The sequence below is a fragment of the Paroedura picta genome, chromosome 1, assembly GCF_049243985.1.
Source record: "Paroedura picta isolate Pp20150507F chromosome 1, Ppicta_v3.0, whole genome shotgun sequence".
In the NCBI taxonomy this organism is placed as follows: Eukaryota; Metazoa; Chordata; class Lepidosauria; order Squamata; family Gekkonidae; genus Paroedura; species Paroedura picta.
The window spans coordinates 200630658-200643271 of record NC_135369.1 but is presented as its reverse complement, the minus strand read 5'-3'; the positions used below and the strand labels follow the sequence as shown (position 1 = coordinate 200643271).

At 43.9% G+C, this 12614-nt stretch overlaps 1 protein-coding gene across 2 annotated transcripts in view; it reads left to right on the top strand.

Moving 5' to 3' along the window:
• Nucleotides 1–12614, top strand: part of KIF16B (kinesin family member 16B) — a 185175-nt gene that overhangs the window by 149458 nt on the left and 23103 nt on the right. For both annotated transcript variants that reach the window (XM_077316503.1, XM_077316492.1), the window contains one exon: nt 1766–1849. In XM_077316503.1, coding sequence (XP_077172618.1) covers nt 1766–1849 — 84 coding nt within the window. The remainder of the gene's footprint in view (nt 1–1765; nt 1850–12614) is intronic.

Here is a 12614-nt window from a genome sequence, read left to right as displayed (position 1 = left end):
GACGGCGGCCAGACTAACTTTGGCGAAGGAATGGAAAAACATGACTATACAATCGATATCGATCTGGTTAGATAAACTTGCAAAAATGGCAAAACTGACTAACCAGGTTAATTGAAGAGCGACACAAGAATTTCAAGAACAATGGCGTTATTATGTAGACCAGGGGTAGTCAAACCGAATGCTGGCAGGGGCTCATGGGAATTGTAGTCCATGGACATCTGGAGGGCCGCAGTTTGACTACCCCTGATTTAGACTTTCTTGCTTAATAGAGCAGGGTTGGGAACTGATGAATTCTGGCCCTGCAGGGGAGAATGGCTTATCCATATCTCTGTATTTCTGTTCTTTCTTATCTTTTATAAAAATAAATATGTTCGTAAAAAAAGAAACGAAATAAAGTCATGGCAAGCAGTTTATACAGGGAAAAAAAACATGCAACTGATTATTAATTTAATAATTACTATTTCTTACTGATTAATATTTTTATTTATTTCATTTGTATACTGCCCTCCCCTGAGGCTCATGTTATAAATATTGAATATATAATATAAGGCATAATAAATGCCTAAGCTTGTTATTCCAGTTTGGTGTTTGCATCTGTTAAATGCCTTTATTTATGGTGTATGCTAATTTGCTGCTCACCCTCTGCCTATATTTATGGACTTGCTTTTCAGTCTCTCTCAAGAAGTGTGCAGGTATACAAACGCTTTTACCTTGAAGAAAACGTTGTTGGTCTTATAGGTGCCACTGAACTTGAACATCACTGTTAAGAAGGGTACATCTGCCCATCAGTCTCTGATTTTTATATACCGTATTTGCCGGCGTATAAGACGACTGGGCGTATAAGACGACCCCCCAACATTTCCACTCAAAATATAGAGTTTGTTACATTACATTACAGTACTATGGGCCACTATGGGCAGCTCTGTCTATCCCAACTGAAGTGCACCCGGCGTATAGGACGACCCCCCCACTTGGAGGCATGTTTTTCAGGGGGGAAAAGTAGTCTTAGACGCCAGCAAATACTGTATTTCCTTCACTATCTTTCCCTCAGGAATTACACCCAAACAAATGGTGACCATATAAACTGAGTTTGTTATTCCAATTTGGCCCGAGCATCTGTTAAACAACTTTATTATGTTCTAATTTGCTTATGTTCTAATTTCACCCTGTACCTATATGTATGGGCTAGCAACTTACAGTTCAGTGTATCTGAAAAAGTGTGTGTGAACACAAAAGCTTATACCCAGAATAAAAGTTTGTTGATCTTCAAGATGTCACTGGACTCGAATTTTGTTCTGCTTCTTCAGACTAAGATGGTGATCCTACAGTGCAAAAATCAGATGGTGAACATACTCAAGATCGTACTCTTGATCAGTGGAAGATTTGTAAAGTTGTGTTGTGGGCAACAGAAAAGAGAGTTTTTCCTTTAAAAGAAAATGAATGACAAAAATATGTGTCTGCATTTTGCAAAAAAAGAAAAAAAACCCTTTGAACATCCACAGCCCTGCTGGGTACAGAGACTGAAATGGCGTCCTTTGACTTCATTCGGGAACTCTTGTCTGCTTTAAAAGACTCCTGCGGTATTATGGCTTGCCTAGACTCAGCAGCCTGCCCACCAGGATTATCTTAAATAATAATGTCTCCATTCATGCTGAAAAATAGTAGCCGAGAGATGTTCATCCTCCCCCTCCTCCTCACCCAAGTGTTTCATGGCTTTTAAAGAACTGTTTTCCACTCTGACCTTATTTTCTGTCGCTTCTTGCAGCTGGCTGCTTTAGAGTTTCCTCCTAAGAAGCTCTTTGGAAACAAGGATGAACAAGTCGTAGCCGAGCGGCGGAATCACTTAGAGGTAATAGCAAGCTTCTTCCTTAAAAAAAAAAAAAAAAAAAAAGGTATGGTAATGTAGGTATATTTACCCAGTTCTGTCTGCCTGACCACTAGAACTATTTCCCATGGGATGGGAGAATTAAAACCGCCTAGTGATAAATGAACAGTAGTGCCTGCTTCATTTAATGCAGGAGATGGCAGCAGTAGATCATCAAGTTGTGCTCTGCTCTAGCGGGGAGGCGTCTTCTGCGTTTGTAGGGAGCATGTTTCTTAAAGGGCTAGAGAGGCTCCACGCCAGATGAATATTTCAAATAGTGAGGCAGGCAAGAGTTGTTAAGGCATTCGCTGCTGTAAATTCGTTTTATTCGCTTCCTCTGTGAGGCCATTTCCCCCTCTCACTGCCATGTTGGGTCTGTGGGAATGGCCAGCAATTTTTCAGTGTCATTGGGGTTTGTGTGAAACATGAAGCCGTCGTAAGATCCAGTCCGACTACAATCCATTTAGAACTGCATTGTCTACACCTGAAGCCTCCAGTAATCTTCCATCAAGAAGCAGAAAAACAGTGTTATAATATGAATAACCTACGTCAGGGATAGTCAGACTGTGGCCCTCCAGATGTCCATGGACTACAATTCCCATGAGCCCCTGCCAGCGAATGCTGGCAGGGGCTCATGGGAGTTGTAGTCCATGGACTTGTAGTCCATGGGAATTGTAGTCCATGGGAATTGTAGTCCATGGACATCTGGAGGGCCGCAGTCTGACTACCCCTGACCTACGTAAAATCTCAACATTCATTATTCTCCCCAACACATTTAGCAGTTTGCTTAGCATCTGATTGTTCACAGTACTTGTATTCTTATTTTCGAGAATAGGAACATTGCTTTGCAGGACCAGCTCTGCATGGGAATGAGTGGAGATTTGGGGGTGGGGGGGGGAGCCTGAGTTTGTTGGGATTTGGGGAGGAGAGGGACCTCAGCAGGGGCCATAGATGCTACATCATTTTTCTGACCAAGCCATGAAAGGTGCATAATTGAGCCATTGCCATAGGAAAGTATCTGACTGATCAAGAATTGTTTATTCATTTATTTATTTATTCATCTATTTATTCATTTATTTCATGCTTTATATACCACCCCTCTTGGTTGGCCACCTCAGGGCGGTTTGCATAGTCTAAGTGAGGCCTCTGTTTGACATCTTTGTCTTCGTCACAGTGACCGTTAACACTATAAGAAATGATTGTTGCAGTGAAATGTCAAGGGCCATTCTAAAATTGCATTGTTTGACCACAGAGGAAGGCCAGTGGGCCGAAATACTTATGGCCAGGGTCAGGAGTCGTCATTCTCCATTGTTGCTGTACAATTTGATTCTTAACTGAGGCAATCACAAGAGTTAAGGTTGTTTTAAAATCTGTTTTGTAATATAAACATGTATATTTTTGTATACCTGCCCCCCCCCCATTGCTATTTTTTGGTCAGGTCTGTTGGCCTCAAAAAAAAATTCGGCATGATATTTGGAACCAGGATTTCTCGGAAATCCAGAATGTTTCTAGGTCCAATATATCCAAGAAGATATTTTTGTTTGTGTGTTTTTAATACGCAGCCTGCAGTGCAGTTTAAACCTCGCCACAGGAGTTGTTGGCCCCAGCGTCCACCCCACACAAACCTGGCTGGGAGCTCTCAACTCCTGCCCCCCCCCAGGAGATCCTTGGCTGGCCACTGGTCTAAACTAGGGTTGTGCGATTCGGCTGGTTCGGCGGCCGTTCCCTCCGGGCGCAGCCAGCGCCGCACCGCAGGGGGGGGAGGGCGGTGCCGGCAGCGGCGTGACAGCGGGCGCAACCACGCAGGCGTGCCTGTGTGGTTGCGCCCGCTGTCACGCCGCTGCCGGCACCGCCCTCCCCCCCGCGCGGAGTGGCGCTGGCTGCGCCCGGAGGGAACGGCCGCCGAACCAGCCGAATCGCACAACCCTAGTCTAAACCTGTGGTCCTCCAGATATCCATGGACTACAATTCCCATGAGCCCCTGCCAGTGATACAAGATGATGCCCCGTGCTCAGAAGATTGTCATCAATGCCAATTAGATGAGGGAGCTCAGAATCTAACACGACACCGATGCCTTATTTCCTCAGAGCCAACGTCTGTTCCTGCAGAAACAAAAGCCACCCAAAGGTCATTGGCAGGGCTCCTTTTCTTTCTTGGAGTTAGCCGGGCCTTGCTTATCATTTGGGGCACAGCAGGGGCAGTCAACCTGTGGTCCTCCAGATGTCCATGGATTACAATTCCCATGAGTTCTCATGGGAATTGTAGTCCATGAACATCTGGAGGACCATAGGTTGACTACCCCTGATCTAAACTGAGCAATCAGAGGAGCCACTCCCAGCTGAGGCAGAGAAGAGGGCTCCACCCACCCACCCACCCCCATCTCTTCCTCAGTATATTTCAGCTCAGCTATACTGGCAGCTGATCAAATTCTCTACTCTGTATTTTTGGGGGTATTTTTTTCAGCTTGGTTTATGCTGAATGCACACCCATAGTCAATATCTAACCTTTTTGAGTTGACTAACAGATTTACTGGGCCTATACATTCAGATCTTCTTAATCTCTAAATTCTTAATACAATGGCATAGAATCGACCCTTCAAAGCAGCTATCTTTTCCCAGGGGAACAGGTCTCTTCTCTGTATTTTGGAGATCTGTTGTAATTTTGGGAAATCTTCAGGTGCCACCTGGAGGTTGGCAGCCAGTCTTCACTACAGAATGCAGTAGTTCTTTGGTCAGCCCCCGCCAGTAAAATATCGAGAGCCTCCTGCTCACAGTGCAGCTTGGTTAATCAACAAACAAACCTTCCAATTGATGTGCCTACACATCAGAACTACAATGGGGAAAAATGTGCACCAATGTTTCAATCATGTTAGCAGCGCAAAGACAAAATTAGGGTGGGTATTTGCAGATGGTAGCATGTTAAATCTAGCCAGCATAAATGCTTGGCTGTGTCTTGCTACAGTTACTATTGATATATAATATGTATGTTGACACAGGATTATTGAACTGTAGAGGAGAACACGCACCACGGGCCTTAGCAGGTTTCTCATTAACTACTGGTAGCTTTCTGGGTGGTGTAGGGCAACATAGCACCAGCCAACACCTTTCTGGTGCCTCCCACTTTGAAGAAAGTGTGCGGGGCTATTTATTTATTTATTCATGTCGCCCAGCAGGGCTGCTGATTGGCCATTGAAAATCTAATTGGCTGTGCAGATTAAGATCACACGATTTGGGCAACAGCTGCCATCACACTGTTGGCTTTATTCTTTCTCTCCACTCGTTCCCAGGCTATGTGGAAAGAAATTGTGGACTGTTCCCTGTAGACTCGGGCCTTGCGTGGTGGCCATTGTGTGCGTGCACACCTCTCCCTGTGACAGAACCCCAGTGGTGCCCATAGGTTGAGAAAGGTTGGGGAAACCTGCCCTTGACAATCTAGGGCAGGGGTAGTCAAACTGTGGCCCTCCAGATGTCCATGGACTACAATTCCCAGGAGCCCCTGCCAGCATTCGCTGGCAGGGGCTCCTGGGAATTGTAGTCCATGGACATCTGGAGGGCCGCAGTTTGACTACCCCTGATCTAGGGAAAGATCTGCTCTGGATTTGTGCGTATGTGGTGTATTTGTGTGTTGTTTTAACTTCTGTTTCAGAGGATTTTTTCCTTTTTGCTGCTTAGCCTGGTAGCTTCAGTTCTGGTGCTCTTCCTTGTCTGCGTTCTATTTCTGGAACTGAACAAAACTTGGTAACAAGCTGGGGGGTGGGAGGTCAAGATTTTTTTTTGTGACTTAGAAACATCTCTCATGAAGAAAAGATTTGTGACCCCTGATCTCCATTGATCTCCAAGACTCTCCAAGATCCTTTTAGGTGGATATGTAACCTGGGGCCTTTTGCCCTGCGTATGGGTGAGAGAGAAAGAGAAGGAGGACTCTGTAGCAACTTCCCACTGGACAGATAATGTCCAGCCCCTCTCCCCCAAACACAAAAGTTTGTGATGTATTTTGACTAGATTGGGAACAGATGTTCACAAACTGAAGAGCTGCTGCAAACTTCCACAAACTATAAGGCAGCTGGTGAAGAGCAAAAAACGGGTTTAAGTGGCTCTGGGCCATTTAACCCCGTGTTTTCAGCTCCCCATTGCTCAGCTGTTCGGTTTAAATGGCCTGAAGCCATTTAACTGCCTTCTTTCTGCTCCTGAAAAGTGGAAGAGAGCAGAAGGTGTGGGTCACAAACTGGCTTTGGTTCACGAATCAAGTTCATGAACCACTAATCGAACTGCAGGAATTAGGTTCATGTCCGTCCTTCGTTAAACTGCAGTCACCCACAATTGGGGGACATATGCTGTTACTAAAGGATCAGTTGTATGTAAGCTGTGCGTTTCCTAAACCTGCTAAATGAGGGCTGTCCTTATACCTGAGGTAAACAGAAAGCACTTTTCCCCTAGATATTTGACTAGACCAGCTTTTCTCAGCCTTTTTACCCTGGAGAAATCCCTGAAATATTCTTCAGGCTTTGAGAAACCCCAGAAGTGGCATGATCATGCAGAATATGGTTGGGAAGCAGAGCTGAGGACATGCCCACCTGGGGCCCCACTCCTTACAACCATCTCCAGGCCTGTCACTGGCCGTTTTGGGAAGGGGTCATATCACCCAATAAATGTTTTAACAAATTTTAAAAATATATTAAATATTAATTAACTCCCACCTATTCAGGAAACCCTTCCAGGGCCATCAAGAAACCCCAGGGTTTCACGAAACCCTGGTTGAGAAACCCTGGACTAGACAGACAAGGTACAGATGGAGATGAACGTTAAAGATTTATCTAACAGAAGATAATGTTTTTAATACAGTAAATGTTTTGTGTGAATGGCGTCAGCAAAGTGAAACTAGCTCCCCAGTAAAGTCAATATACTCTGAAGGGAGTTTTGATTCCCCTTTCTCCACTGAGGTAACTTCAGCAGATCAGGGATGCCGTTTTTCCATTTCCATTTCCAGAGACCCTATGCACACCAATTAGGAATGTCAGACCCCTAACAGCATGCTTATTTCATTCTCTAAGCCAGGGGTAGTCAAACTGCGGCCCTCCAGATGCCCATGGACTACAATTCCCAGGAGCCCCTGCCAGCGAATTCCATCTCCCTGTGTCAGGTCTCAATCCCACATCTTTTCTTTCCTGCTGTAGGGATTTTTGCTGCTGAATTGGTGGCCAACCTATATGTTGGCGCAGGGAGAGGGGGTTGTGCTTTTGCAAGGAGATGCCTTCAGAGCTGACAGTAAAATGAGAGAAATCTTTGTTTTTATTATATTATATTATATTATATTATATTATATTATATTATATTATATTATATTATATTATATTATATTATATTATATTATATTATATTATATTATATTATATTATATTATATTATATTATATTATATTATATTATATTATATTATATTATATTATATTATATTCCAGTTTTTATTATTTTTATATGTCATTTGTCAGATTTTATTTTTGGGGAAGTTAAAAATTATAGCTTGATTGCTACCTTTAAGATGATAAAAGCATCTTCCACTTCAAAGCCAGATTCATAATTACCAGTGGAGTTTCTTCAGGTTGCACATGGGAAATTTCCTCCCCATTCCCATGGTATTTCCATTGCTTAGGGCAGGGGTAGTCAAACTGCGGCCCTCCAGATGTCCATGGACTACAATTCCCAGGAGCCCCCTGCCAGCGAATGCTGGCAGGGGGCTCCTGGGAATTGTAGTCCATGGACATCTGGAGGGCCGCAGTTTGACTACCCCTGGCTTAGGGCAAATATTTAAAAATTAGTTAGCTTGGATTGTTTCACTGATCCATGAACTAATTGCTATGGTCATGGAAGACAGGCAAGCACTGGACTATCATGAGACTCCTCAAAATAATGTCTGAAAGAAAAGATTATCTTCTGGGGGGAAACTCAGACTCAGGAACCGTTTATTGGCATACACAATTACAATCCAAGGAAACAAAATTGATTAGACAAGACTATGCTGAGTTATTTATTTGGAGTATACTTCCAAGGGCATCGGCTACCCTGCTAAGTTTAATGGGATCCTTTTCTGAAAGCCTTAATTTAATGATAAGGGATCTAGAGTTGACTTTAAGATTTAAATCCCTCAAATATGACTGGATTAAGGCTCATTGGGGGAGGAGACTGGACACTCCAAAACAATGTCTTGTAGTGTGTCTGGGACTTTGCAGCCATGAAGGTGGGAATCTGATGAAATCTTCCCCAGGACATGCTTGGGGGGAAGGAGTTGACTCTGTCAAGAAGGAAGGCCCTCCTAGCCAAATGGGAATTCAAATGATAGAGATATGCTGGTAGGAGTTTATAGTTAAGTGAAATGCCCCACAATTGGGGGGAACAAGTATTACATGGAACAGAAGACAGTTTGCATTTCGATATCCTCAACTCCATGTGAAATGGCCTTGAAAATGTCTTATTCACTCAGACCCATGAGCCACACAATATCTAGCCCAATATTTTTCAGTTTAAGTAAAATTCTATTATACCAACTGGAAATGTACCAGTCACACAAGAGGTCAACGGGGTAGGCTGAGAAATGAATTCTCAGGCAATATTTGAAGGTCAGTAGCCATGCTTCCAAAGCCAGGAGTTACTGACCTAATTCAGTAAGGCTGATTCGATTTGTGACACTTTTGGGTACCTCGGGGAAGGATCTTAAAAACATGGAATGTAGAGACTCCAATTCATTATTATTTTTACTCCCCTTTTGATGGTAGAATTGAATGAGGAGAGCTAGGGCTGTTTTCATGTTTTGGCCAATCTGCTTCGTATGATGTTCCCATTTGTTGCTAAAGGAGAAATTGAGACCAAGGCATTTGAAATGGGACACGTGTTCAAGAGCCTCTTGATGCGGGTGAAGGAGGAGAGTGCAGAAGTTGGCTTGAAACTCAACATCAAGAAAACGAAGATCATGGCATCTGTCCCTCTCAATTCCTGGTAAATAGATGGGGAAGAAATGGAGGTAGTGACAGATTTTATTTTCCTGGGCTCCAAGATCACTGCAGATGGGGACTGCAGCAAAGAAATTAAAAGACGCTTGCTCCTGGGGAAGAAAGCTAAGGCAAATCTAGACAACATCCTAAAAAGCAGAGACATCACCCTGCCAACAAAAGTGTGTCTAGTCAAGGCTATGGTCTTCCCAGTTGCAATGTATGGCTGTGAAAGTTGGACCATAAGGAATTGAGGCTTTTGAACTCTGGTGCTGGAGAAGACTGTTGCGAGTCCCTTGGACCAGTGGTCCCCAACCTTTTAGAGGCTGGGGACCGGCAGGGCAACTGCCCGCCCATGCATTGCACATGCGTGGCCACACATGCAGCCCTGATTCCCTCTCCCCCCCCCCCTGTAGTAAGAAGCTTCCCGGGCCACAAGCTTGCGGCCTGGGAAGTTTTTTACGGCGGGGAGAGGCCGCAGCCCGCGGGTTGGGGAACACTGCCTTGGACTGCAAGGCAAACAAACCGGTCAGTCCCAGAGGAGATCAGCCAGGACTGCTCCCTAGAAGGCCAGATCCTGAAGATGAAACTCAAATACTCATGAGAAGGAAGGACTCCCAGGAGAAGAGCCTAATGCTGGAAGTGATTGAGGGCAAAAGAAGAAGGGGACGACAGAGAATGAGGTAGCTGGATGGAGTCACTGAAGCAGTCGGTGCAAACTTAAATGGACTCCGGGGAATGGTAGAGGACAGGAAGGCCTGGAGGATCATTGTCCATGGGGTCGCGATGGGTCGGACACGACTTCGCACCTAACAACAACAACTTGTTCAATTCTGTGCCCATCAATCTTCCATGAATATTTATAGTGGGGTTTGCAAAAACTAAGATCTTAGTTTCTCAAAGTTTATTTCCAATTGATTGTTGTGGCAATAGACCATAAAGCCGCACAGGTACCATTGGAGACCTACACGTGATCTGGACAAGATGACAGTGTCATCAGCAAATAAAAGTAAAGGGGTTGGTCTTTTCCCCAAAATGGGGGGATGCTCTCTTATGGACTGCAGAAAACTGGGGCGATGGTGCAAAAATAGATTAAACAATTAGGAAGCACCCCTGTTTTACCCCAATGTTAATGGGGATTTTCTCAGTTAAATTGCCCGAATGTTAATTTGACCTGACAGGTATTATCTAGGGTGGGGATCAATCTTGAGTTCTGCAAGTTTATTCCAGAGTTTGTCTATGGGAATAGAATCAAAGGCCATCTTTAGATCCTTTAGATCGTTTAGAGACTTTACCAAGGAGAGTGGTAGGATATAACCCCTAGAATTTAGGGTTGCCCTGTATGTTTTCTTTCTTTGATTTTGTGGTCAAAATTAGTGCTATTAAGACAAGGCTGTAATCTCATTCCTTCCCAAACCTTAGTAGCATCTTCACCAGTTTGGTCTTTTTTGTTACCATTATTTCTTCCATTTGCTAATGTAATCTGCTGTACTTTCCTTCTAATTACTGTGATGTTAATTATCCTGGGTTTGCTAATTGGAAGATTCAGCCAGCTGGAGCTCATATCACGAATAAGATGGGATTTGGTAATGTAATATCATTGAGGGCAAGGGACTCCTGGGGAGAGGAGTCATTCCAGGAGAAGTGACCTGAGCAACTACAGGTGCAGTTGTATCATTGTGGAACCTGTGCAGTCCTGCATGGGTTGCTGCACATGCAGGGGCCTACTGCAGAGAGTTTTTGCAGCTCAAAGTCTCGAGGAAACTGGAAGGAAATGCTTCTTGGACCAGTGTGTACTTCTAGATCAGTCATCAATACATCACATATGGGGAGGGGAGAATTTGACTCATGATGGACCACTGGTATGATCCAGCAGGGCTCTTTTTATATTCTTAGCATTAGTGGATGGCCTCAGCTTCTGTGTCCCAGTCTTGGCCCTCCAGAGGAATGGATTGGCCACTGTGTGAGATAGAATGATGGCTGTAAATGGTACAGCCCAGTGGGCTTTTCTCATGTTCATGTACAGTAGTGTACGTCAGAGGATAGGGTTTTTTTTTTGTTGGGTTCAGTAATATAGAGAAGAGCATAGACTTCAAAGAAATTGTTCTTTATCACTAAACCATTTGATATGTACTTGCTGTTAATCATTTGCTACATAGTGATCTTTTAAAAAATTATTTGTGATTTATTTTGGTATAAATACGTGAATAATCCATCTCCTATTTTGTCAGATTCTACCTAGGATTCTCATTGCTAAATATAATGCTGTTGTGCTCTTACAGAGGATTAAATACTTTTCATTTTAAAAACCTGGATTCCACTCTCAGTATTTTAGAATTTCATACTTTGATCATTTATATACTCAACAGCAAATTAATGGATGGCATTTGAGCATGCATTGATAATCAGCTAATTCTATTGCATTAGTCATTGCAGTGGCAAACAGCTGTCTCTATGCCTGTTTCTTGTATTTAGTTTATATGAAGCTATAGGACATATAACTTAATTAAATTTTCATAGATTACCCCTGTGTCGCACTGGCAGCATAATTAACATAGACACACAACTATAATCTCTCATGGGGGGGAAATGCTACAACAAGCATTTCCATTCAATCTCTTCCAATTCCCTTCTTCTGAGATGGCTTCAATACATATAAGTCCCATGAACTTCAATACATATAAGTCCCTTGCTTAGTGGTCAAAGTGGTCTTCCTTTTTCATCAGCCAAAACGTTGGTTGGTCCCTAACCCCGTAATTCATTCCATCCCCTAATAATAAAGCATCTCCAAACAGTTTCAAAAGCGAAGCAAGGCCAGGGCACAGTCCTTTCCTACCCTCGCATTATGCTTGCAGAGCCATTATAGGATCATTAGTAGACTCACATTGTGCCAGTGTAGCAAACTGACACTGTAAATTCACATCAGTGTAATGATACCATTGCTGCCAGCAGAACCTGTACACTCAACGAAAACAGCAAGCTCAGGGGGGATAATTCTACAAGAGACATGATCTATGGAATTGCGTATTTACTCAGAGCTTGCTCCCGTCCCCTCATTATAACAGCAGAATAGGAGGCATAAGTAAAAACTCTCCCAGGGAAGTTAATGCAGAACCCCGTAGAAATCCTCCCTTCTCCCACCCCCCTTGGCTAACATAACATTTTAATTTGGCAGCCAGACACAGATAATGTAGAATTCCCGCTACCTCAACAGCCATTCATAGCCCAGCGTAAGGATCCCAGAAGCCCAGCCAGGGGTCGTAGCACATATGACAAGTTGCATTGTGTGAGTTTGTATAATCCCACCCCCACACACCAGTCCCCCATGTGAGGCAACGGATGTTCAGAGGTGGTTTGCTATTGCCTGTTTTTTCATAGCAGCCCTGGACCTCCTTGGTATTCTCCATCCGAAATGCTAAAGAGGGCTGACCCAACTCAGCATCCAAGATCTGAAGAGATCAGGCTAGCCTAGGCCATACAGATCAGAATTTCCCTTGTGTGGGCCTACAGTTATAGAGGGAATGAAGTTCAGGAGGGAATGAGAGAGTGGGTAAAGAGGCTTTTGCACAAATGCTGAGGCAGGGAATCTTCCCCCTCAGGATGTGAGATCCTACCCCCAGGAGTGTAGCAACCAGCTTTGTGTGTGTGTGTGGAAGGAGTGCCTATCTTCTGAAAGAGTGTGAGAAGGGCCAATGAGAGTTCTGCCTCAGTCCCCCTTGCTTAGTTGGCTTAGCACACTGGTATAGAGAAGTGAGAGAGAGAAAACCAC